At 42.7% G+C, this 23,313-nt stretch overlaps 1 protein-coding gene across 2 annotated transcripts; it reads right to left on the reverse strand.

The window, feature by feature from the left end:
• Positions 1–858: 858 nt before the first annotated feature.
• On the reverse strand, positions 859–21,836 carry OPRM1 (opioid receptor mu 1). Of its 2 annotated transcripts, XM_028723709.2 has the most exons (5): positions 21,030–21,836; positions 9,917–10,269; positions 8,063–8,172; positions 7,652–7,791; positions 859–2,639 (listed from the first exon to the last, which is right to left on the reverse strand). In XM_028723709.2, exons 1-5 carry the CDS (start codon positions 21,242–21,244, stop codon positions 2,543–2,545), a joined length of 915 nt encoding a protein of 304 aa, XP_028579542.2. In that variant the 5' UTR covers positions 21,245–21,836; the 3' UTR covers positions 859–2,542. The 2 variants fall into 2 exon arrangements, with proteins under 2 accessions (XP_028579542.2, XP_028579541.2); XM_028723708.2 differs by having other exon boundaries at positions 7,652–8,172; positions 21,030–21,835.
• Between the last annotated feature and the right edge of the window lie 1,477 nt (positions 21,837–23,313).

Here is a 23,313-nt window from a genome sequence, read left to right on the forward strand (position 1 = left end):
ATGAACCAATACTGAGTGGTAAAGGATGAAGCCTTGTGTTGTACATATTAACACACTTGTATGCATAGGCAGGCCTTTTGTTGGGGGGGGGGAGGGAGAACCTCAGTTTTCTCTGTATTTTTATTGATTTTTATTAATTTAGTGGCGGTAGCTGCCCCTCCCTGCCCCCCCTGGCTATGCCCATGTGCATAGGTGACAGAAAACACTATAGAATTAACTGTTGCCTTCCTGTTGAAGACACTCCCCCCCCCCATTTCTTTCTCCCTCCACCCTTCCTTAGATTTTACCACTCTTTTCTCTCTTTCTTCCTTTGAAGGTTGATTTGAGCCTAGTAGCTTTGATGGTTGGTTAGGTGGGTAACTTCTAAAAATGAAAGATTGGGATGGTGTTCAGCTAAGTTTCAGTCTGAGTGGACCCACTGAAATTTCAGTGGGTTTACGCTGAGTAAAACTCAATTCAACATCAGTAAGAGCCAGTGGTTGGGGGAATGATTTGGTGCAATGCATTATTTTGTGTCAAAATCGGGAAACAGTTAATAACATCAACCTGCATGATACATTTCAGAAAAACTGGTTCACCAAAGGCTGAAGCTAGCAAAAAGCATGATTTCAAAAGAGAATTGAGATGCAAGAGAAAAATAAGGCACTTTTTCATACATGTTTTTACATAATCATGTACACGTGGATACAAAAAGCTAAGGTAACTTGATCTCACTTTTAAAAGGAACTGAACTTCATCATCTCAGTCAAGATGAAGAGTAGACTTCCTTTTTTACACACTAAGCAGATACCACTTCCACAACTGAGCAGAGCAGCAATGAAAATGCAGCGGCAGAAATTTTAAAAAAGAAACCATGGATATGATTTTTCTTTTTTAATGCACACAAATTCATCAAAGTGCTTTTTGCTTCCTGGGTAATTTTTGACCATTTAATTACAGCACACATTAAACAGCAAGTAGAAAATGATATAGAACTACTAATTATGTAGACAATTATTACTGTTGCTTATTCTGGAGATTAGATCCCCCCCCTTTTTTACAGAGTATGCTTTTGTAAGCTGTGAATTATTTTTGCTGCTATCATATAACAGAGGAGCAGATGATGGCATTGGTAACAGAAGACAAAACCTTATATAATATGGCTGCCTATCTTTTAAGTAGTAAATCAATTTTAAGTATATTAGAAATGCTCAACTACTTTACAGGTGTAGTTATTCACACACACAAACAATTATTTTATGCACATGTAATAATATATGGATATAATTTATTTCCTAATCTATCACTGAATAAACAAGTATTGACTATGGTATTTTACAATATTTACAGTTGTCTTCTGTTTTTATACATACATTCAGCAACAACACAAAAGCTTTTCCACACTCCATCTGCTGCCTCACTCCATAATTTTGTACTTCAAATATTTGTAAATGTGTAAAGAAGGAGATTGTTTTTCCAAGTCAGCACAGAATATAGATGAAGAATCTTCTTTGGATGAAATCTTAGTGAAATGGAGGACTTCAACAGATGAGGGTCACAACCTCCACTAACACTCAGAGGTAGCTTTGATCAGTCTTGTTACTGCAGCTAGCTTGAAAATCATTTTTTCTCACTGAGAATGATATGTTGGAAATAATTGTATTGGGGGGGGGAGAGAATCTGCACATCTAAACACATATAGATAAAAATGAACTATTTCAAGTCCTATGCAAATGCATTGGCTATATACCTTATTTTTCTGTGTATAAGATGCCCACTACTTTTGGGGACTCCAATTTAAGAAAATGAGGTGAGATGGCCCAGAGGTTTTTGGGGGAGGATTGCCAAAGTTGTTGAGCCACGAAAATCACTCACCCGACGCTGAAATCTCACGCGTCACAGAAGAAAACAAGCGTCAGCCCACTCGCCGCCAGCAGACACCAATTGCACACACAGTTGCCACAGCAACAGCCAATCCACAGCAGCCCTTGTCGCAGCCACCAATCAGCCACCCAATTGCCGCTGCCACAGCCAATCTAAGCAGCCTTTGCAGCAGCCACTAATCACCCACCCAATCGCCGCTGACAAGTTCCTGCTTGCAGCTGCAACCAATTGCCCATCCCGCATATGCACTATCCGTGTATAAGACGCCCCCCCCCCCATTTTTAACATTATTTTAGAGTAAAAAAACCTTGTCTTATACACGGAAAAGTACGGTTCTTCTGAGTGATAATCTCCACTGGATTCCCTTTTCCCATACCTCTGATCCTTTTAGGGAGTGGAGTAGGGGGAAGATGGGATTACTCTGGCTTTGAGCCACTGCAGTTTGAGTCTGGTTTCAGGTAAGGCTGTCTAATCTCAGAATCATGTTCTGTGTGGCTCGATTTCTCAGTACCGTAGACGAGTGCAAAGTTCCCATTTGGTCAGACTCTCTTTTGAAGTTATTTGTGCAATGGGATTTTGCCACAGGGGCAAATCATTCTGATGGATACTATATGCAGGCACTTGCCTTGGGGCAGGTGGGCAAGAGAGAGCACCATTCTCCTCCATATCCCCACCACACTTATAGCACAGCCACCCAGTGGCACTGGTTTGGGGTTGCTACACGGCAGGGGGCCCTGTCACGGCAGAGGTGCAGTTTCAGCTTCCAGAAGTTCCAACTGAAAGGAAAGAAATACAGTGAGAGAGAAAAGAAATGAGCTAATTTCTCCACCCTGCTGCTTGCAAATGATGCTGGGCGAATTTGCTCAGCATGAGCCATCCCTTTCTCAGGGGGCAAATCAGAGTGGAGCCATTTTGAGGTGGTAGGAATACCCTTTTACATGACAACAAAGTCTGAGGAACCCAGGCTAGTTCCAGTGTAAACCTTGACGCTTCATCTCTGCAATACATGCAATGTATCCGATACATCACTAATGTATTTTCGTAGAATAAGTAACCCAATCTGAGGCAATAGATGGCTTGGTAGGAGACCCAAGCTTCCAATTCCCTTCACTCCCCTGGTAGTCATGGAGAAGCCATCATCTTGCAGCCTCAGTTACTCCTGTGTAAATGGTAATCAGCCTGCCTCTCAGGACTCCTTTTGATACTGGATGAGCTAAAAATTGCACAACAGTATCTGAGTGTAAAATACAGAACTGCAGGATGGAAAATAGAAGCAGTGGACATGGACACTTCTCCTGAGTGGGGTAGAGCTGCTTCTCAGTGGTGAGGCATCAGCTTTGCATGCAGAAGGTCACAGGTTTAAGCCCTGACATCTCTAGGTAGGGCTGGGAGAGCCTTTTCTGATACCTTGGAAAGTGGTGACAGTCAGCATGGACAATATTCAGTTGGATGGACACAAGTGGCCTGACTCATTCTAAGGCAGCATCCCATGGTGCACTTCCTTCAAAAGACTCTTCTGCCCCATAGGCTTGGAACTGTCTCTCAGATCAGCTGGGTGATGCCATTTCTCTCTCTTACCTCAAAACCTTTCTAAAAGCCCATCTGGTTGAAACTGACCTATTATCCCAGAAAGGAGGTGGGCAGTTGCAAGATTAAAGGAGAAAATATCTGAAGGTGCACACAAAGAAACATATTTGCTTTTCAGGTTTCAAGTTAATAACCACCAATAGAACCACAATGTTCAAGAAGTTGTCAAAATGGATCTGCTTCTTAAATTCAAAGTGTGGATTCCTTTTAAATGTTGGGATTCCCACCCCACTCCAACACACACTGTGCACATCCCCCACAACTTCTCACTAGGGATGGAAGGAGCTGTCAGTTTTTGTTCTTAATTTCCAAGCCTAAATTCAGTCCTCCACTTTTCTTCAGCAATTTGCAAGTTTTGTTTTTTAAAGTTTCAGTTCTCATATTGTTTCAGAAAGTGTGGATTTGTTTTTCAGTGTGAACTGAATCAAATTCCGCCACCATTCCTCCTTCTCACCCATGCAAACTTCCCCTCTCCCCAGTTGCCAACATTTCACACTCCATAAGTTGTTTCTAACATTATCTTCGCTTTCTCTAGCAACATGCCAACATGAGAGTGATTTGTGGGAAAAGTTCATTTGTAGATCCATTTGGACTTTGAAACTGAGATGGCAGTTCCCTTTGTGACAAGCTTTTGGTCAACTGTTCAGTGTCTGCCTTGTGGGTTCATGTTATGAAACTTGTAGTTCAGAACTTCAGAAGATTCTTAATAATGAAAGATTCTACCCAGAGGACGGGGCATGCTGGGCAGAGCTTCATCTTGATATCTTCACCGAGTTGAACAAAGTTTCATTAACCTACACCAATTGAAAATTTGGACCTACACAACCCAGACTATATAGAATATAAAAATACAACACACACTACGTTACATAACATATCAAACACAGAGTACAATTGTTCCTTTGCTTCAATGGGTCCTTTGTAGACTGCATTAATAGATGTTATCTTTTCTGTAGCCATTGATGAAAAACTATTGTTTGAAACCTGACCCTATTTTTGAATGTAATGTTATCTACAGTAATGTCTTAAGCAACAATCCTATCCTCAGGCCACTAAAATCCAGTTGATTTCAGCAGTATTTAAGCATTTTTTGTTTATGACTGCAGACTCACATTGCTACTACTAAGTAAAAACACCCCCATCACTTTTAAGGTTTTATTTTTAAAGTTGAAATGCTGGGAAAACAAACAAATTCAACAAAAATATGAGGTAGTTCTCATTTCCTCCTTCACCTGCTAGAGGGCCATGGAACAGTTTTGAAAATGAGTCATATAAATAAGAGGTATAGCAAGCGGAAAGGAAATGATCCCAGAATGTCCCTACACAGTGGGTTCCTTTTAAATTTTGGAGCATTCTGAAGAGCTGCAGTCCTATGGGCGTGTGTGCCATTCACAAGATTTAGCATGCATCTGTAGCTTTGGGAAGCAGTACGGTCTGTTTCAGAGCTGTTCTGTATCTTTCCTATTTAACTCATTAATTGGGACCAAATTCCATCTGCTAACAGTAAAGCTTCTCTGGCCCACTTTCACTATAATGGGGAATCTGAAAATAGTGATTCTTTTCTTTTCACAGAACTAGATGAAATTTGCAGGAATAGCAGCCCTGGCAGATATATCCAGGGGATTTGCATGCAGGGTACCTTTGAAATTTGATATTAAAAAAGAAAAAGAAAATCTTTTTCATTTTGTTCCAGAATTGGATAGAATTTGCAGGTATTATCACCTCCTCTGATGGGGTGCAGCCTGCACATTTCAGAATGATAGTTGCAGTGGTTCTCCCAAACACCTGAAACTAGCCTGCTGCCCTCAGGTGCAGTGAAGAACACTATCCCATTGCCAGTATTGAAATCAGAACTGGCTGTCAGACCAGTCAGTTTCTGTACATGGAACTGGGGGTTGTTGCCATCCCACCACTTGCCTCAGATACTAAAATGCCTTGGGCAAAATCTCCTGGCTTAAATAAATATTGGAAAGGATGCACATGTGGCATTTTTGGACTGATGCAGTAGGACACGGGCCTTGAACCTGAATCTCAGAACTACTTCAAATGAAGAATGTGAAGAGAAATGGAAAGCTGGAGAGCTGAATTAGAGTAGTGGGAGGATGGGAGGACTCAGTTTAATTCCTTGTTCAGCCATGAAACACATGGAGTCACCTTGGACTGGTTTCCTATCATCATCCAGCCAAACCTACCTCACTTGTTGTGGTGAGGATTAAATTGCAGTAAGGGAGGGGAGAACCACACATACTCACCTGAACTCTGTGGTTATGAATGCTATAGATAAGAATGAAATTTTACAATATTGCCAAGTGCCTACAGTTTGCCATTTCAAGGCAAGGTTCAACAAACCGCACAGGCAAAGTGGGAGGACTTCATAAATATTCCTAGATTTTTCACCTAAGTTGGTCTTTTCTTAGAAACAGGCACATAAATTCCTTTAATGTGCCAATTTTAGAGTACTTCTGTTAGACAAGGGCACTCAAAGTTCCTGTTGAAACATTAAGGCATTTAGGAGGCCTCCGTAAGTTTACCATATCTCCATACCAATTTTAGTAGTGTGACCCCTTTCCCCATCCTCAGAGTCATCGAATTTCAGTTCAGCCACAATGCTCGTCTCAAGATAATGAAGTAACACTTTTAAATGATCTTGATATCTTTGCTTGCTACTTAGAGTTGGTAACTACACTTCAGGTAAATTCTGAGCAGGCCTTGGTTGGAGAGATTTTACAGCTTTAGATCTGGGGACCCAAACCAGCTTGCAAAAGGAGCATCTATTCCCTTCTCCTGCTGCTCTTCACCAACAGCAACCTTGTTAACTGTCTGATCAGCTGTCCCTTATTTCTGCAATGATTTCTCCACCGCCATTGCAAATGCCCACCATGCATGCACAATGAAAATCTGTCATGGAGCCCCAGAAATGTGGTCTGTGGTGGAGGACAAAGGGGAGGAATTACTAAGAAGAGGAAGAGAGCCACCATGGAGGATAAAGAAGAAATATGCAAAAGGGCCAGACTTGGAGAAAGGGTTGTTTGAACAATTCTGAAAGTAGGGGGTCTGTGTATCACATGAGTGGTTGATAGCTGTGGTGGGAATCAACCCTGGCAGTTACTCTTTACAAAATGAAGGTGAAACAAACCTGTACTTTGGGTAGTTCACAGGGCTGGGATATTGGGGCAAGTACTGTTGGGCACCGACAGATGCTGAACACTAGTCCTCTAGACCTGCTGGCCCCTCTCCATGGTGTTGCTCCCTCTTCACTTGTCCCCTCTAAGCTTATGAGCAGTGGCAGGAGCAAAGAGAAGAATGAGCATCCTTCAAGTGCTTTTTCTTTCCCTCTGAACATTTGTGTGGGTTGTGCCCAAGGAGCACAACAGAGGGCATCTTTCCCAAGAACACCTTCCCCCAAGACACACACACACATGCCCCTGGAATGAGCACCGGGAATACCTCTACTGAATAAATTGTGAATACTCAACAGAAGATCAGGGGCTTGTTGTGAGTTCAGCCCAACCGAGCTTGCTCACAAAAACACCTCCCCATTGTGAATTTCCATATGACCCATTGCAAAATAGATAGCTATTTCAAGGTGAGATCACAACCAAATAATTCTATGGGTTACTTGTTCACAAAAGCCATGGTAGGAAAATGGATCATCAGGGTCTGCTCATGTAGTAAGAATCATAGTGATGCAGACATGTCTAAAAGCATTGACTGAAAGTCTATTGCTTGCCAATCAGAAGTCTAAAGAAGGAGGGCTATCAAGGGCCCTGTGGGCTGGCAGTAAGGCCAGGTGCTAGAAGGGCTGATAGACCTTAGTTACATTGATTCTGACTGGGTAAAAGGCAGTTCTTAAAATATATACAGTTCTAGAATGTTAAGCAATAGCAAACATTCTGTTGCTTCAAAAACTATGAAAGCATCTCCTCCTTTCTCAGCTATGGAATAAATATCACAATGATACACAGACAAGGGCCTGGCCATGCAAGGTACATCTGGGAGCTCTCTAGTTTCCCAAAACCCAATTGGGACTGATGATGTCTGGATTCATCATTCCATCACTCCCCAGCTAGGGAAGATAAATCAAAAAGAGTGGCACATCTTCCAGAAGCTACACATCAGTAAAAACTGTAATTTCAGAATTCAGGTCATCTCCAGGAGGGATTCCCGAATCCAGAGATGACATCTCCACTGCTAGTCATACCTGCTGGTTAGTCCTATCCACCGTGTTGGCAGTGGAGGCACGCTCGCGAGTGTTTTGTCGGATGTGGGTGGAGTTTTGTTGCTCCATGGTTGAAGCTGTGGGGATGCAGAACTCTCTGAAACACCTTTTGAAGTTCTCATCTAGAAAGGCATAAAGGACGGGATTAAGGCAGCTGTTTGTGTAGCCTAAAGCAATACAGAAGTGCCAGGAGACGGTCTGGAAAGTAGTTTCTGGGATATGGATCAAGGCTTTAATGATAACGTAAATATGGATGGGGGTCCAGCAGACGATGAAGACAGCCACAACCACGAGGACCATCCTGGTGATCCTTCTAAGATTCCTGTCCTTCTCCTTGGAGCCAGAGAGCATTCGGACACTCTTCAGGCGTAAAATCATGAGCCCATAGCATACCGTGATAATTAGGACAGGCATGATGAAGGCAAAGATGAAAACACAGATTTTCAGCAAGTTCTCCCAATACCATGCTGGGTGAGAGAATATAAGTGTGCAATCAACAGATCCTAGGAGGAAAAGAAAAAGAAAGAAATGAGGTTTGAGAGAATTATTTATTTACATTTAATCCTGTTCTTCCTCTTGCCCCCTCCATCCAAGGCCATAACTCTACTCTACTGTGATGCGAGCCTGTAAGAAAACTCACTGACTTTTAGTGTGATGTTTACAACATAGAATTTTTTTTGGGGGGGGGGAAGATTCAGTGTTCAAAAGGTTAATAAGGGCAGGGCCACACATACAAGTCCCACTCCAAATGTCCCTATGTATGTCTGCCTGTTCTGTCCCTGAACTTCTCATGTTGACTGGGAGTTGTCTGCAGAATTTTTATTCATGTTTGCTTGAAAATGAGCGGAACCCTCTGCATAATCAGGGACCTTGATAAAGTGCTTCTGTGCAAGGAAAAGATCCCTGAATAGAGTCTTGTTGGCTTAAATGAGCCTATTTTCCATATAGAAGCATTTCTCTAAAAAGAGAAAATAGGAGGTAAGATTCACATAACTAGGCCTCCTTAAGCTGACCAGCAATAGTTTTGGGCAAAAGGCATCACTTTGACTGTTAGATAACTTAGTGGAATTCATAGCTGTCTCCTTCCTTCTTTCCAGTTAGTAGCAAAAGAAAGTCGGAGATAATTTACTATTTAATAACAAAAAGTGTCATTCACTGCTATTAGAAAAAATCATGTTAAATATCTTGCTTTTTCATTCCCTGTTATAAGTAGCTATCTAATTCTAAAATAATTTAAATATAAAAGTGTGCCTTTACATCACAGTGCCACCACTTAAATTGGGTCTCCAGCACTAAATGAACCGCAACTTATATACATTAACTTGGGAGCAAGTCCCACTGGAATGGACCGGCTTACTTTATAGTAGACAAGATATAATCCCATTCTTAGCTGATTAGTTTATTGATTAACAGCAAAATCTTATATGTACTTATGTAGATGTAATTCCCACTGTCTTCTAAGGGGATTACTCCCAGGAAAGTGGGTGCAGGATTGTATCCTAAACTGCTTAGTTTCTATGGGTTACATAAAGAGAGACAGATGTAGCCAAAAAATAAAAACTACTTCTAAATGAGGCTCCGTTTATGCAACCATAATGTTCTTTGCAGCTTCTAGAAATTCTTCTTTCTACCCACATAATCACTGTCTGATGGAAGTGTGTGAAGAACCAACAAACCTTCAACAACTCTATTTTGCATCATACTTGTGGCCTGGCTTGTTCTTTTGCTAGAGTGTCGGCCTCTGTTTTTAGGTAAACATTATTTCTCATTAGGTATTAAAATATCCTATTTTGACACATTCCCAGTAATCACTGTGACTCATGTTTTATGTATGTGTATACCAAATTTCCTACTTCTGGGTGTTCTGGAAGTACCTTAATGTTTAGGAGGGTATCATTCCTCTCCATCTTGATATTAATTTTCAAATGTCCTCCCTTTAAGATCCACTTCCCATTTCCATAATCAGTGTGTCTCAATGTGTGAACCAAATGTCCGATTTCTCACTAGGGTGGAAGTATCACCATTTGGGGGGTGGATGCCTTTTGAGTCCCCCATTTGAGTGTGAGGTATAGAAAAGTCCCCTTTTCATTGTAAATTACATGTAGTACTGAATTTTCTGACTTTCACTGGAAGGTAACCTAGAAATTTGATTTCTGCATGAGTTTTTCTCTCTCCTTCATTCCCTGCCTTCCTGCCACTGCTGAAATAACTGAGCATCTGGAAATGGTCTGTGAAATCCTTACTCACCATTGCTCTCTTTGGTGGTTGCCATCACCATAACTGGGATGCCGATGGCTGAAGAAACAATCCAGTTACAGACGTTGACAATTTTGGCATTTCTGGGGGTGCGGAAATCCAGAGCCTTGACTGGGTGGCAAACTGCTATGTAGCGATCCACACTCATCGTGCAGAGAGTGAAAATACTTGTGAACATGTTGTAGTAATCTATGGAGATAACAATCTTACAAATGGCGGTACCAAACGGCCATGTTCCCAGGAGGTAATTCACACTTTGGAATGGCAGTGTACTTGTTGCCAAGGCATCTGCCAGGGCAAGGTTGAAAATATAGATGTTGGTAGCAGTCTTCATTTTGGTATATCTAAGAAAATCAACAAAGCAGAGGAATGAAAAGCTATAACAAGATCAAACACAGTTATAACCAGACTAGTGTCTGATTTGAGGACTAGGGATTAAGAATATCGTATTTTTGTGCTTTGGTCCAGCAATATAGTACAGAAAGAATTTTTGGGTGGGGGGGGACTTAGTATCAAGCTTATCTGTAGATATTTTATCCCTAATTCCCATTTTTCTCCTTGATCTTGATGAGAAGCGTGCTATTTCCCCCCCCACCTGTTCTAGTAGTAGAAATATAAACATTTCTCATATATTATATACATAATTAGATAAATAATTTTATGCACATATTTTGTACCTATTCATTCTGGGTTTCCTACAGGAACAAGCACATAAACAGATACATACAATAATGTATATAACTGTATATAAATACTTATTTATTAATACTTATAAAACAATGTTCTTACAGAGAGGAGAGCGGAACTCTCCATCATGCCATTGGAAAGCTATTCTAGGCAGGGTGCGAATGCCCCTCCTGTATTGGAGTTTTGCTCTGTCCTGTTCTTCTTGTGGGCCACTTAATTGAGGTGGTAAGCAAGGTGGCTATTTCACAGCATCTTACCAAATGAGAACCACAGTGATTTTAGATCTCTTCTATGGACACAGCCCCAAAGCTCTGCTTCACTCATTGTAGTTGGGATGCTCTTAAGTATCAATGGCATAAACTCCTGTTTGTGCCACAACAGCTAAAGCAGTCCCATAGGACAAGGCAGCCCATTCCACTGAACAGAATTCAACTGAGGTACTTGGGTTTAAGTCCCCTGTATGCTGCCAAAGAGCAACAAATAAATGTCTACCACAAAGTGTCATTGAACCCAACTCAAAGGGCAAAGGGGTCTGCAAGAAAGGCACGTGATGCCTGTGTTTTGAGATATCTAAAAGAGATCAAAAGCAGGAAGGCATGGCTTAAGCTGAGATGTACTCTGGCTGGTTGCATAAATTCACTTTATGTGCTTCCTGTCCTGCACCTGGCAATAGTCACGTGGATTTTGCACAGCTTTAGCATCCACACAGGCCTCTTTATATGTGAAGAGACTGAAAAATAAAATGAGTATTAAAGAAAATGCACTAACTCATAACATGGTTAGCACAACCCTTGTCCAGAGCCTTTATCAATAGCCTTAATGGAGGGGGGGGGGTCTCACTGAGGACATTCCCCTTCTCAAACCTGAGATCAGCGTGAAGATAGTAGGGTTGTGTGAGCATAAGGACAGCTCTTTTTCAAGCTAGGGTTCTGATGCTGACTCAATCCCATCTAAATCTCATTTTTGAAAGAAACCCCTTTCTCTGTCTCCCTAAATTTATGGTGCCTTTTTGCATATGTGCTCCTGCTGCAGCAGAATATCCTGAAGCTTATTTCTTTAAGTCACTAAAATTAAATTATAAGTTGCCCCACTTGACTATGCTACCTGCTTGATATTCAAAGGCTGCAATCCTATCCCTGTGACTAGTTATTTGCTAAGCCAAACAGGCCAGACCCTGTTACTCTTGATTTATACTGTATGTACACACAATTCATAAACCAACCTGAATTCATAAACTGTGCTAATGATATTCCTGAGGAAAAGAAGCAGGCATACCAATGTTTCTCTGGAAAGGTCTCTTCTATCTGATGCTGCAGTACTGGTACCCATTATAAATTGCTGCCCTGGGCAACCATCTATGCAGCTATTGGGAAATCTGGTTAAGAAATATGTGCTGTCCAGCTACTCAAATAGTATCATTTACATTTTTATTAACCTCCTTCTTCATTTTCTCCCTATTACATTTTATATTCTTAGGTTAGGCCATGTTGCATTTTGTCCTATCTTTATGATGAAGTTGTCTCATTTTTCCACACCTATAAAGAATAGCATATTTCTCCATTTAAGAAAGATGATTTCCTGTTTGCGAGGGCAGTGTTTACATTGCTCCTTTATTGTTACCGAGTGAGAATAGGACAGATAAGGAGCCGTATTCAAGATGGAATATGTAATACCCACCTCCAGAATTTTTCTATGATTAAAGTTATTTTCACTTTGACACTTTCTCATAATTTTGTTTCATGGTTTTTATTACATATTTATGACAGGAGCCAAAGCTAAATGAAAAAAGAGGCGATACCAAGCATTTTATTTGTATTTCTTTATTGCAATCCTAGCAGTACAACTCGAGATACTTGGCAGAAGATCTATTATTTTCCTTCCAATATAAACTCATAAGATGCTCCCAATTCTCTTTTATTTGCCTTCCCCAGATGGCTGCTAATATCTTTTCCAAATGAAATTTCTCTTAAGCAATGTTAACATTCAGGTACATAAGCAACGCCAGCAAGTGGCTGTGCTAAGGCTTTTGACCATTAAGGGCAGAATTACACTTAGTAGGGCTTGGAAGCCAGGATGGATTGAGAAGTCCTGCTGCAACTGAAACCTTTAAGAGATGTCACTAGTCAATGTAGACAGTCAGGATGAGGCAGGAGATGGCTTGATTAACTGGCTACAGTAAGGTCTGTGTTTGTATTCCATGCCAAAAAATAAATCTGCAACAAGATCTGTATAAATGATGCATGCTAGTTTATATTTTCTTATCTTCTATCATCTTTTTTGCTGCTTCTACCCATTTTGAGGGGCAAAGATCTAGACAGGCATTGAAGGCTCATCCTTAGCTACTAAAAGTGTTGCTTTACTCCTTCCAACTTCTGAGACTGACAGCACAATTCTCTTCATGCTATTTAGAAGGAAACCCCATGGAATTAAATGGGGTGCCCCACAGGTGTGAGTATAGAATGGAATTGCCCCCTCGGTTTCTCACTGTGAAGCTCAAAAGGCTTAAACATTACATTTTTAAAAGGGAGGGAGGGAGTAGTAGTAGTAATCGTAGTAATTTATTATTATTATTATTATTATTATTATTATTATTATTATTATTATTATTATTATACCCCACCCATCTGCCTGGGTTTCCTCAGCCACTCTTCTAACACTAGAAGGGAATTTCTCAAGGATGCCAGAACTTGACATTATTTGGCATTTAACCCCAACTTCTTGACTTTTGAACATTGTCACATTTTTTTTTTTTTTTGCATTTGAAAATGTTGCAATATAATAGATACCCCTGGTTCTACTGCTGTGGAATCTCTGCATGTTTACCTATGAAAGGTGTGCGAAATGCTACCCTACTCCACTTCTTTCCATCTCATTGTTGTAGCTCTGACCTTGGTCATTGGGCAGCTGATCATACGAGACAAAGAGTGCCTTTTGGTTTGGGTATCAATTGTAACAAGACATCAAGGAGTACCTGTCCCAGTTTTGCAAAACTAGTGCCTAAAATAGTGCTTCCCAAACGTGGGTCTCCAGCTGTTTTTGGACTACACTTCCCAACATCCCTGACCAATGGTCTTGCTAGCTAGGGATGATGGGAGTTGTAGTCCAAAACCAGCTGAAGACTCAAGTTTGGGAAACATTGGCCACAACAAAAGTTGAATCCTGACAAGAAAGACATGATGCTATCAAGAACAAGATTCTAGGCTCTTGAGTGAGGGTTACGTTTGTAATAGGAAGGATGTTAATCATCTTTTGCAGACATAGTGCTCAATCACAGCTGATTGCTATAATAATAATAATAATAATAATAATAATAATAATAATTTATTTCTACCCCGCCCATCTGGCTGGGTTTCCCCAGCCACTCTGTTCTGATCTTTTGTTCTGATCTATCGCTGAAGAGTGGGCTTTCCCTTGGGAAGGAGTGGGGGAAGGGGAAAACCACTTGGACCCATGCTTTCTAGGCATGGCAAATGGAATTGTGGGTGAGCCGTGAGATCAACTGCTTCAAAATGTGCTTTACATGGGACTGTCCTTGAAGACACATTATAAGTTGTTTTGACTTGCCTCCTGAAAAATATTAAGTGGTGACAACATATTTAGCCAATTCTGTGCCAGGCTAAATTGGCTACCTTGAAAGCACTTCTTGGCCTGGACTGGAAGTGGCAAACCAGAGAGTCTTTAATTTCCTGAATGAGCCCCTGCATTGACTGATTATGGACTGCATTTCAAGCCTTCCCTACAGAGCCTCACTGTGTGAGTTAAAACATCCCTGCATAGACTAGAGCCTTTGCCACAATAGCTTAGAATTACCTCCCCAAGAAGGTCAGAATCCACTCTTCCCTCACAGCCGTCTTGGAGAGACTCCAAAATCAGGGAGGTTTTTTGGCTGCTGCAGGAATTGGTAGGTTGCCCAGATTTCAGCTCACAATCATTGAGTTTTGATTTGTATTTTACTTTGGGTGTTTTGTGTTTAATTATTGTTTTAAAAATGCTTTCTTACATTTTCTTTGAGCTGCGTGAAAGTGCTATACAAATATTTTAAATAAACTGACAATTCATTTTCTACCTTAGCAGCAGACTAAGAAAACCAAACATTTCATCTGAAAGAAAATCGCTCAAAGATGTTATTTTTAACTATACATGTTTTAAATGGTGCTTTTAGCAAACTTTACTGAAGACAATATGACTGATTACATCCACAGCAACTAATGCAACATTCCAGTGATTCTCAGTACGCAGCACTGCCTGGTCCACTTCATATGTGTAAAAGGCTGCTATCATTTTGACTGAAAGCTCCATCCTAAAAATACTCTTTGGAAACGGACTGCGTAGCCCCCAATGCAGCTGTTTAAACACTTTGATTCTACTTCTGTTTAGATCTAGCTCATGGCCTCTCTTCCTACAGCAAACAGGCTTATGGGGCAGGGGAGTACACTTGGCATTAATGACAGCTTCCCTCTGAAGCCTAGATAAATGTTTATTACAATGGGGAAAAAAATGCAATCCCTGGCCACCTCACAATGCTAAAGTAAGCTCAAAAATGCACCCCCATCCAATTTCTAAAGCATTTCTAATGTGCCTTGAAGATGGGGCATGAAAACCGAAGCCTCCTTTTCAGAGGAAGAAAGCTTCTGGGAAACCGAAGGAAAAAAATTTGGCACCAACACTAGACATGACAGGAGAGCATGCAAATCATTTGCTTTGTGCTTGAGATCATTTTAATGGATTTGCAAAAAGCAACATATTGCATCCAGATGAATGTTCCTGGCAGAACTATTTCCAGGCCTCTTGATATCGTACGACTCTGACATTCTGGTTTCTTTTTCAGGTCTTTGTTTACAGATCACAATAACTGTGCAGTCTCAAACAAAGAATGTCTCTAGGGAACAGGCCCAAGTTCACCTAGTATTTAAATGCCAAGAAGGTAAATGGAAAGATCAAACAATCCCTCCGTCTGTTAGGGTAAAAGAAGTGCTGGCCCTCAAACTCTGTTATCAGGTCATATAATCAAAGTATGTAAATACTTTTGCAAAGCTTATACAAAGAAAGCCACCTGCTCTCCTGGAAAGGTGTGTGTGGATCAACCAGGCCAGGTTCAAGGTTAGTGTACTAAGCCCTGAATAACTTAGGCCCAGAAAACCTTAATGACCTCTTTACCCTGTATACCCCAAGTCAAGATAATTGAAGGGGAAATCAACATTGTGGGTGTTGATCTATGGAACTCCCTCTCACAATAAGTTAGATAAGCACCGCCCCTACTGAGTTTCAGGTGCCTGGCCAAAATGGCCGCTGACCGGACCTCACTGTGAGTGGCGGTTGTGGCCCACCGCAGCACCTCCACTTTGCCCCACTGCACCGTGACATTTTCCTGGCTGTTATCATGTCTCCTCGGCCGCCGCAGAGGCTCATGGGTTCCCACCAGGCCCGCTATTCAAACTGGCCAGTCTGTGGCAGCCAAAGGGGCATGGCTAGGGGAGCAGAAATGGAGCAAGCAGGCTTCACTCAGGTTCGCCTAGGGGCCGGATATGGCCGTAAGGACCCTCTCTAGGGCACCCTGTCCCCAGCCACCCCCATCTGCCCAGGCCACTCCTCAGCCCTGTTTTGCAATCTCCAAGAGTGCTTTTTGCCTGACTGCCATAAGGCCATGAACTCTGCTAATGCCTCTCATGCGCTTGGATGAAAGAGGATGTGTAAGTGTGTATAGAAATTAGCCTGCTGTACAAAGGTAAACATTTACCATCCATGGCTCCACCCAGTGGCAAGTGGCCCCCAGGAGGTTGCCTAGAAGGCAATGTGGCCCTTTATCTGAAGAAGGTTCCCCACTCCTGATCAAGAACAGAAGAAGTGTCTCTCAGGACCCAACCAAAGGCTTATTGTAACGGTTCACAGTAGCCCATCAGATATGAAGCTCATGAGTAGAAGATGAGATCAATAGTCTTTCTCCACTGTTGTTTCACAGTAAGTAGCACTGAGTGGTATGCTGAATACGAACCTGGAGGTGGTTTAGCCATTGTGACTGTATAGCCTTGTCCTTCATGAATTTGTCTAATCCCCCTTTAAAGTCATCTCAATTGGTGGCCATTAGCACATCAGTAAATACCACCATTTAACTATGCCCTGAGTAAATTAGAGCCCATGATTTAGGGAGGCTTACTGGACTTGTATGCTCTTCTTTCTCAGATGTTTTGAGCAGTCTTGGATTAAACAAATCCTTTCAGTCATTGTATTAACCTAAAATAATTGCCTGTATGGATCTAAAATAATCTACCAGAATGGAAGCATTCTGCATATACTTCCTTTTATGCAGGGTCCTCACACTCTGCAATTTTCAGGCAGGGTGGTCTTTGTATAGCTGAAGACATAAATTGGGATACCCAATTTCTACCTGTTGCAAAAATGACTTAATTCTTTGCATTGCGGGGGCAGGGAGTGTAATCAAACATGACTCAATCAAAATTTCAGGAAGTGAAAAACACTTTGGGGACTGTAACTCTATTCACGTTTATGCAGACACAAGGCTTTCTCAAATCCAGTCAATGGCAGTAAGAAGTGTTTCTTCTGATTGACAGTCTTTACGTCTAGCATGCCATTATTATTCTATAGAACTGTTCACAGTACCAAGAGAAAGTGAGTTCCCCATGGTCATTCATACTCAAAGTACACATGTTCCTCCACTTGATCCACATTTTCTTTTTTAAAAAAGTAAAAAGCAGTTGTGGGAGACTGGTATTTTTATCAGAGCACCAACAGAAGGGAGCTAATCCATTCTGCTTCACTCTTACCTCTCCTTATGCCACTTTCCCTAATCTCATGTTGATTTTCTCTCCAGAATGGGAGACATGCAGGTCCCAATATATTTGTTCCCACAGGTGCGAAAGCTACTGGGGTGGGAATCAATGAACAAATGCTTAAAAAGTAGGAGTTATACAGTCACCCACTCAAGATTGTCTCTTCCAGCAGATACTTTGCTTTATTTCATAATTTTTTAAAGGAACAATGTCTGGATTATGCATTGTCACACTATGCCTGCTACTTTTTAAATGTTCTGTAAAAACAATAAAAAATTAGATTTACCAAAAAATGGGGGGGGGGGTACATGTGAATGAGTATCACATGTAATTTGAGCCTTAGAGAATTTCATAGCCAAGTATAGATTGAAATGCAAGTTCCTCACACCAAAATTCATCTACTCTTTCCTTTTGGCCCCAAAAGGATGCCTGTTACTTTTGGTTTTTTGTATGTTCAGTATTGAGGTTGCTGCTGATGTGCTTCTCAAGGAGCCTCCTAGAGTTCAAATCCACTGCTGTCAATGAAAATGTTGCTCTTGGTCATTGTGGGGTATGGAGTGGGAAACCATTCATCAGCTCAAATACACACCCACACCTATATATATATAATTTCTATTCTATCCTTCCTCCAAAGACCTTTCGGTAGCTCACAATGTTTCTTCTATTTTATTGTCATAACAAGGCCAACTAGTTACCTCAATGGCTTAGTGGAGATTTGAATTGGATCTCCCTGGCACTAATCAGGCACTCTAACCACTGTTGAAAAAGCAATTAAGTCATTATGCAATGATGAGAAGGAAGGAAATGCATTTGAATAATTAGTCTTATAGCAGTGTGGGACTGTGGATTCAACTCCTGGATGTTCAGTGGGAGCCCCATACATGCTGTCCTGAGTCCCATAAAGGAAGAACAGGAGATAAACGAAAGAGCAATGACATTGTAAATGCGTCTACGAAGAAGGAAGCCAATTGAGTCAAGTAGGGCTTACTCCCAGGCAGATGGAAATAGCATTGCAAAGAGACAGAGAAAGTAGATTTCTTATTGCTGCTGCTGAAATAAACAGCAGATGTTGCTGAAATAAACAGTAGATAATCATTGTCAAAGGTGGTGTTGCTTCTCAGTCACAATCCCTACTTGTGCAACCTCAGTTAGCTCAGTTCTTAACCAAAGGATGAAATAATAATAATAATAAAGGCAATACAGGTCAGCCTGCAAGGAGGTCATAGCGCTGTATAAGTAACAACATGCACCACTCCTTCCCGCTAAGAGCAGACATAGGTGGTGAATGCAGGGCTGGTGTCCAGTGTTAGCATGGCTGGACAGCTGCTGAGGACAACCCAGCAAAGAGTTCCCTAACAAGAGCTTCCCTGAACCTATTCCTCTTCCTGTTTGATCACTCACCTCTCTGGTTCAACCAATGGTGGGGGGGGGGGAGGAGCAGTCGATGCCACTGTCTGCTTGCACATTGGCTCTCTGCCTGGCAAGCAAGCGGGTCACCACAATGATGAAGAGGATGGGGACAGCAGTAGGAGCAGCTGGTGATAATGGTGGTGAGGAGGTAGGCTCCCTGAGTGTGGGGGAGAGCACAGTTTTGCCTAAGGCCCCTCTAGAACCTGAAGGGTGATGCTGGTGTTATGCGGTCAAAACTGGGCCATTGAGAGAAAAAGAGGGTGGTATAAGTAAGCTTTGGAAAACTCTGAGGTTTGTTGAAATAGAATGTCAACACACGGACCCAAGGGTTGGGGAGACACACACCCCAACAAAAAGAAATTAAATTCAGTTGCCAATGAATTTTGAGTGTCAGCTGGAAAAAAGAGGCTGACTTCAGCTGCTTATTGCTTATATAGTTTCCCAGGGAAGTAAGTTAAGGGAACTTTTGAGAGGGGTACACTGCAAGATTTTGTTACAGGTGCTACTAAATCTTAAAATATGACTGAATACCTTTATGACTTGCAAATTAAGATTTTGCTTCTTCAGGCTTTTGTCCACCCCAGGTGGGATTTTTCAGATAAATAAACTGGTTTCCGCCCCCCTTCCAATGTTGTCTCAGAAGCACCCGTTTCCACCTGTTGTTATCAATCGTTTCAATAGATGGTGCTGTGTTCTTTTAGATATTGATTGTAATCTCGTTTCTCCTAAATGTTAGCCGGGTGCTAGGAGCAAATTTGATTGCTGTCCTACCTGGCATTCATTAAAGAAATCTAATTTCACAAAGGCAACAAGAAAACCCATTCCACATACAGAAGAGTGTTGTGTCGCCCCCCCCCCCCAAATGGGCAACAAATCTCTTTGCACTAAACTTGCATCTGACAGAAGTATTTCCGTGGAAGAATATTGCACAACATTTCTTTGGAAGAGGAGCTTACTTGCCCAGAAAATGCAAACCTTTAAATGGGGGTGGGTGGTTTTCAGATCTTTTCACAACTGAAATAAAGTGGGAACATTTTGGGATGAAAGTCAGTAGGGCAAATGGAGGGGGGATATGACCATTAAATTCTGCTATTTTTTTCTGAAAGGATTGTTGGTATTCATCTCTTTATATATAAGTAATTTATTAGTTGGGAGGCAGGCAAAAGAGTACAGACATGTATATCTAAGACAGCAAACCTGACCATAGAAGGCACTGCTTTTGAGCTTCTTGTGAAGGGGTTATTGTTTTGTTCTTTTCTCTCTCCATGGATATAGGAAGAGCTATGACCTAAAGTTTTTTCCCCTATCTAATACATATATATTTCACCCGTAAAAAAATCATATTCTCACTCAAGAAGAATTTCTTCTCTTTTTAAAAATAAGGTCTTATCACCTGACCACCACTCCAACTCCAAAGCGATTTACTTGCACAATCAGACATGCTCCCTGTTACAACTTTCTTTTTTCCAGTTACACACTTCTTCTTGCTGCCAGCACAGAGTCTTCAGAACTGCCATTCATATCAGTCCTGAGGCATCAAAATAAGAGGCAATGACTGCATCTCTTCTCAACATGATTCCCCACCACCACCAGCAAAGTCCCATGAATACATTTCCTCCTGAGGGAAGAGGCATCAACATGGTGGCAGTGGTAAGCATAGCCAGGGATTGGTGAGGATGAGAAGTGCCATGGCACCATGGGCACCAATTGGTTTACTGCAGTTTGGTCCACCTTAAATGTGTCCAACAAATATCTCCTTTCGTGAACTGTGCAAAGGGGTTTCTGCAGAAAATGGGTCCCACATGAAAAAGAATCCCTGGTTTTGGAAGGTCTTCCAAAGAGCACCTTCCAGCCAAACCTTTAGGTCTGCATTCCCCAACCTGGTGCCCCCTCTGAGACTACAATTCCCATCAACCCCAGCCAGCAGGGTTGGGGAAGGCAGATTTAGGGTTCTCAAGGGCACACTTATGTTCTCCGGGTCTTTCCTGACCAAAGAAAAAGAACTGCATTTCTCCTGGCTGCACCTTCTTGAAGGAGCACCCTGAAAATGACCAGGGAACCACCTCCCTTTCCAGTCTCCATGATGGGGTGGTGGGGAGAGCCATCGCCCCGAAAGTTGCCCCAGCCCCCCCTCCTTGCCTATTTGCACGAATGGCCCTTTCGCTGGAACTCAGGAAGCACCCCGCCACCGCCTCCCCGCGAGACCCGCTTCCTCTTACCGGATGATGACATACATGACCAAGAAGTTGCCGAAGAGTCCCACCACGCACACGACGGAGTAGAGAACCATGATGACGATGGCCGTGACTATGGAAGGGCTGACGCCGTGGGCAGAGCACAGGCTGCCTCCGTTTGCCTCCAGGCTGCTGTTGGGGCCGCCACAGGATAGCTGGGTGCTGTTGGGCTCGCTCTGGTTCCAGGGTTCGCCCCTCATGGTGCCGGCCAGCGGCCGCCCGACCACAGCGAGGCTCCAAGGGGCTGCGGGCGCTGTCCTTGGTGCTGACCGGACAGCCTCAGGGCAAATTCCCCTTTGCAGTGCAGGAGGGCGTCGAAAGCTGCCCCAGACGCAGGAGAGAGAAGGAGGGAGGGAGACGGACCAGTGGGTTACACCTCCCAGCTAAGCCAGTGGTGAAGCAGGAGACGAAAGAAGCGCTGCCTTCTGCTCTGAGCTTGCCGCCGCTTCCTTCGACAGGAGCGCACGGAGCAAAAGGGCCGGAGAGCGCAGAGGAGTCACCAAGGAGCCCGGGACGAATGAAGCAATCCAAAAGCTTGCGCTCCCTCCCTCCAGATGTGCGCGCGCTCCCGCTCCCGCACACATGTGCGCTCCCACAGCTGGCTCTAGCACACGCGCGCTCACCTGTGCCAGGGGGATGGCTAAGCATGGGGAGGAGGAGCCTCCAGCTGATGGGACGAGGAGGCGGGGAGGGACTCTTTTTAACCCAACCTGCACAGAGGCAGGAGCGCTTGAGATCAGGCGGTCCCGCTTCGCGAGCGAGCTGTGGCGCTCTCCTCACCCCCACCTCCGCCGGTCTCTCCCTTCTTTAGCTAACCAGAGCAGCCGCCAGGACAAAGGTGGTTTAATAATCGCAGGAAGAGGGTTAATTGTTCGTGAGAGTTGGGTTCCAGCACAGGGAGTGGCCAGAGGGCTGAGTTTCTAGGTTGAGGGGAAGGGGGTTTAGCTACTATCGGTCTGCGGTCCGAGTCACGGGCTGCGACTACCTTGGATTATGTAACGAACTTGGAAAGTTTGTTCTTTCCGTTCACGCAGCTTCCCTAGAACAATGAGATGGCATTAGGCTGCAGTGGCCAATGGTTGCCAGCAGATTGGTGCTTTGTTTGTTTTAAATAAAGGAAAGCGAAGAGGGCTCTTATCCGGAAGACCAGTGATCGCATGACTCAACCGCATTTATACCCTTGTCAGAAGTCTCCCTCGCATAGTAATTACAGGACAGTCTTTCCGCAACGGGCACAGTTCTACTGCTGCTCACTGCAACTAAAAAGAAAATTAAAAATCTGGTCAGGTGTGAGCTTCCAGTACCAGAGAGAGGGGAACACATGGCCTTCCGTAAATGATATCAAGCATATTTTTTTTAGAAGGGGAGAGGTGCGCACAATGTTGGAGTAGAAATGGTTGGGAGGCTGTTGCCTTTCTGTTGCTTCACCACGTTTTTTATTGTTTAAAATGTTTGTCATTAGATTATTATTTTTTATGCTAAAAGCTGCCAGAGGTTTAGTAGTAAAGTGCTAACAGCAGGATCAAATTATTCCAGCTTTTGGAATACAACACTTAAGAAAAGTAAGCAGGTGAAGGTCTCCAATGCACCAACTTCTTTGAAAAGAACAAATAAGAACTGTCAGTTGGATCCATTTCCTTGTTGTAGCCTGAGTTCCTGGACAGAATGCTTGCCCTTGCCCATCATAATTCATGGCCCGTAAAATCCAGTAGGAGAGGGTGGGCTGGTCAGTCCAGTGAGTGGCCAATACCTCAGAATGGGAGGGAGTTATGCCCACCACATTGAAAGAGGTGTGGTGAAGCCCCTCTTAAAGAGGCACTCCTTGGATCCAGAGGTTTTGAGAAAGCTGCTGCTGCCCAATTTCTTATGGGAAGTCCATCAGCAGGACCTGAGTGCAACTACACTCTCTTCACTTGCAATTCCCATCCTCTGGTACTCAAAGGCATACTGGTTTCGACAGCAGAGGCATAATATAGTGATTGTAGCTAGCAGCCACTGAGAGCACCTATTTGAACAAGCTTCATCCCCTCAGAAGGGGCTCTCCTGTGCCTGCAAATTTATCCAATTAGTTAATAAACAAATTAATAAGTAAAGAAGCTGTAGGCACTTGTTGTAAACATTCCTTGTGTTCCCTAATGATGACTGTTGTCATCAAGAAAACATGGGTCAAATGAAGGGATGCTTTCAGTAGTACACATTGTTTGGAAACTACATTATTGTTACCTTGGATTTTCATGGCTGCATGCTCTGTGTATATGACTGAGGTCAA

Source organism: Podarcis muralis, chromosome 3, assembly GCF_964188315.1.
Source record: "Podarcis muralis chromosome 3, rPodMur119.hap1.1, whole genome shotgun sequence".
In the NCBI taxonomy this organism is placed as follows: domain Eukaryota; kingdom Metazoa; phylum Chordata; class Lepidosauria; order Squamata; family Lacertidae; genus Podarcis; species Podarcis muralis.

What these genes read in the sequence shown, in the direction of transcription:
- OPRM1 (XM_028723708.2), bottom strand. Translation starts at nt 21,244, where the DNA reads ATGAGGGGCGAACCCTGGAACCAGAGCGAGCCCAACAGCACCCAGCTA. An exon ending in AACCACCAAAGAGAGCAATG is followed by an intron (nt 8,173 to 9,916) that starts GTGAGTAAGGAT and finishes TTTTCCTCCTAG; the next exon opens with GATCTGTTGATTGCACACTT. An exon ending in TGGATAGGACTAACCAGCAG is followed by an intron (nt 2,640 to 7,651) that starts GTATGACTAGCA and finishes CTTTCCTTTCAG; the next exon opens with TTGGAACTTCTGGAAGCTGA.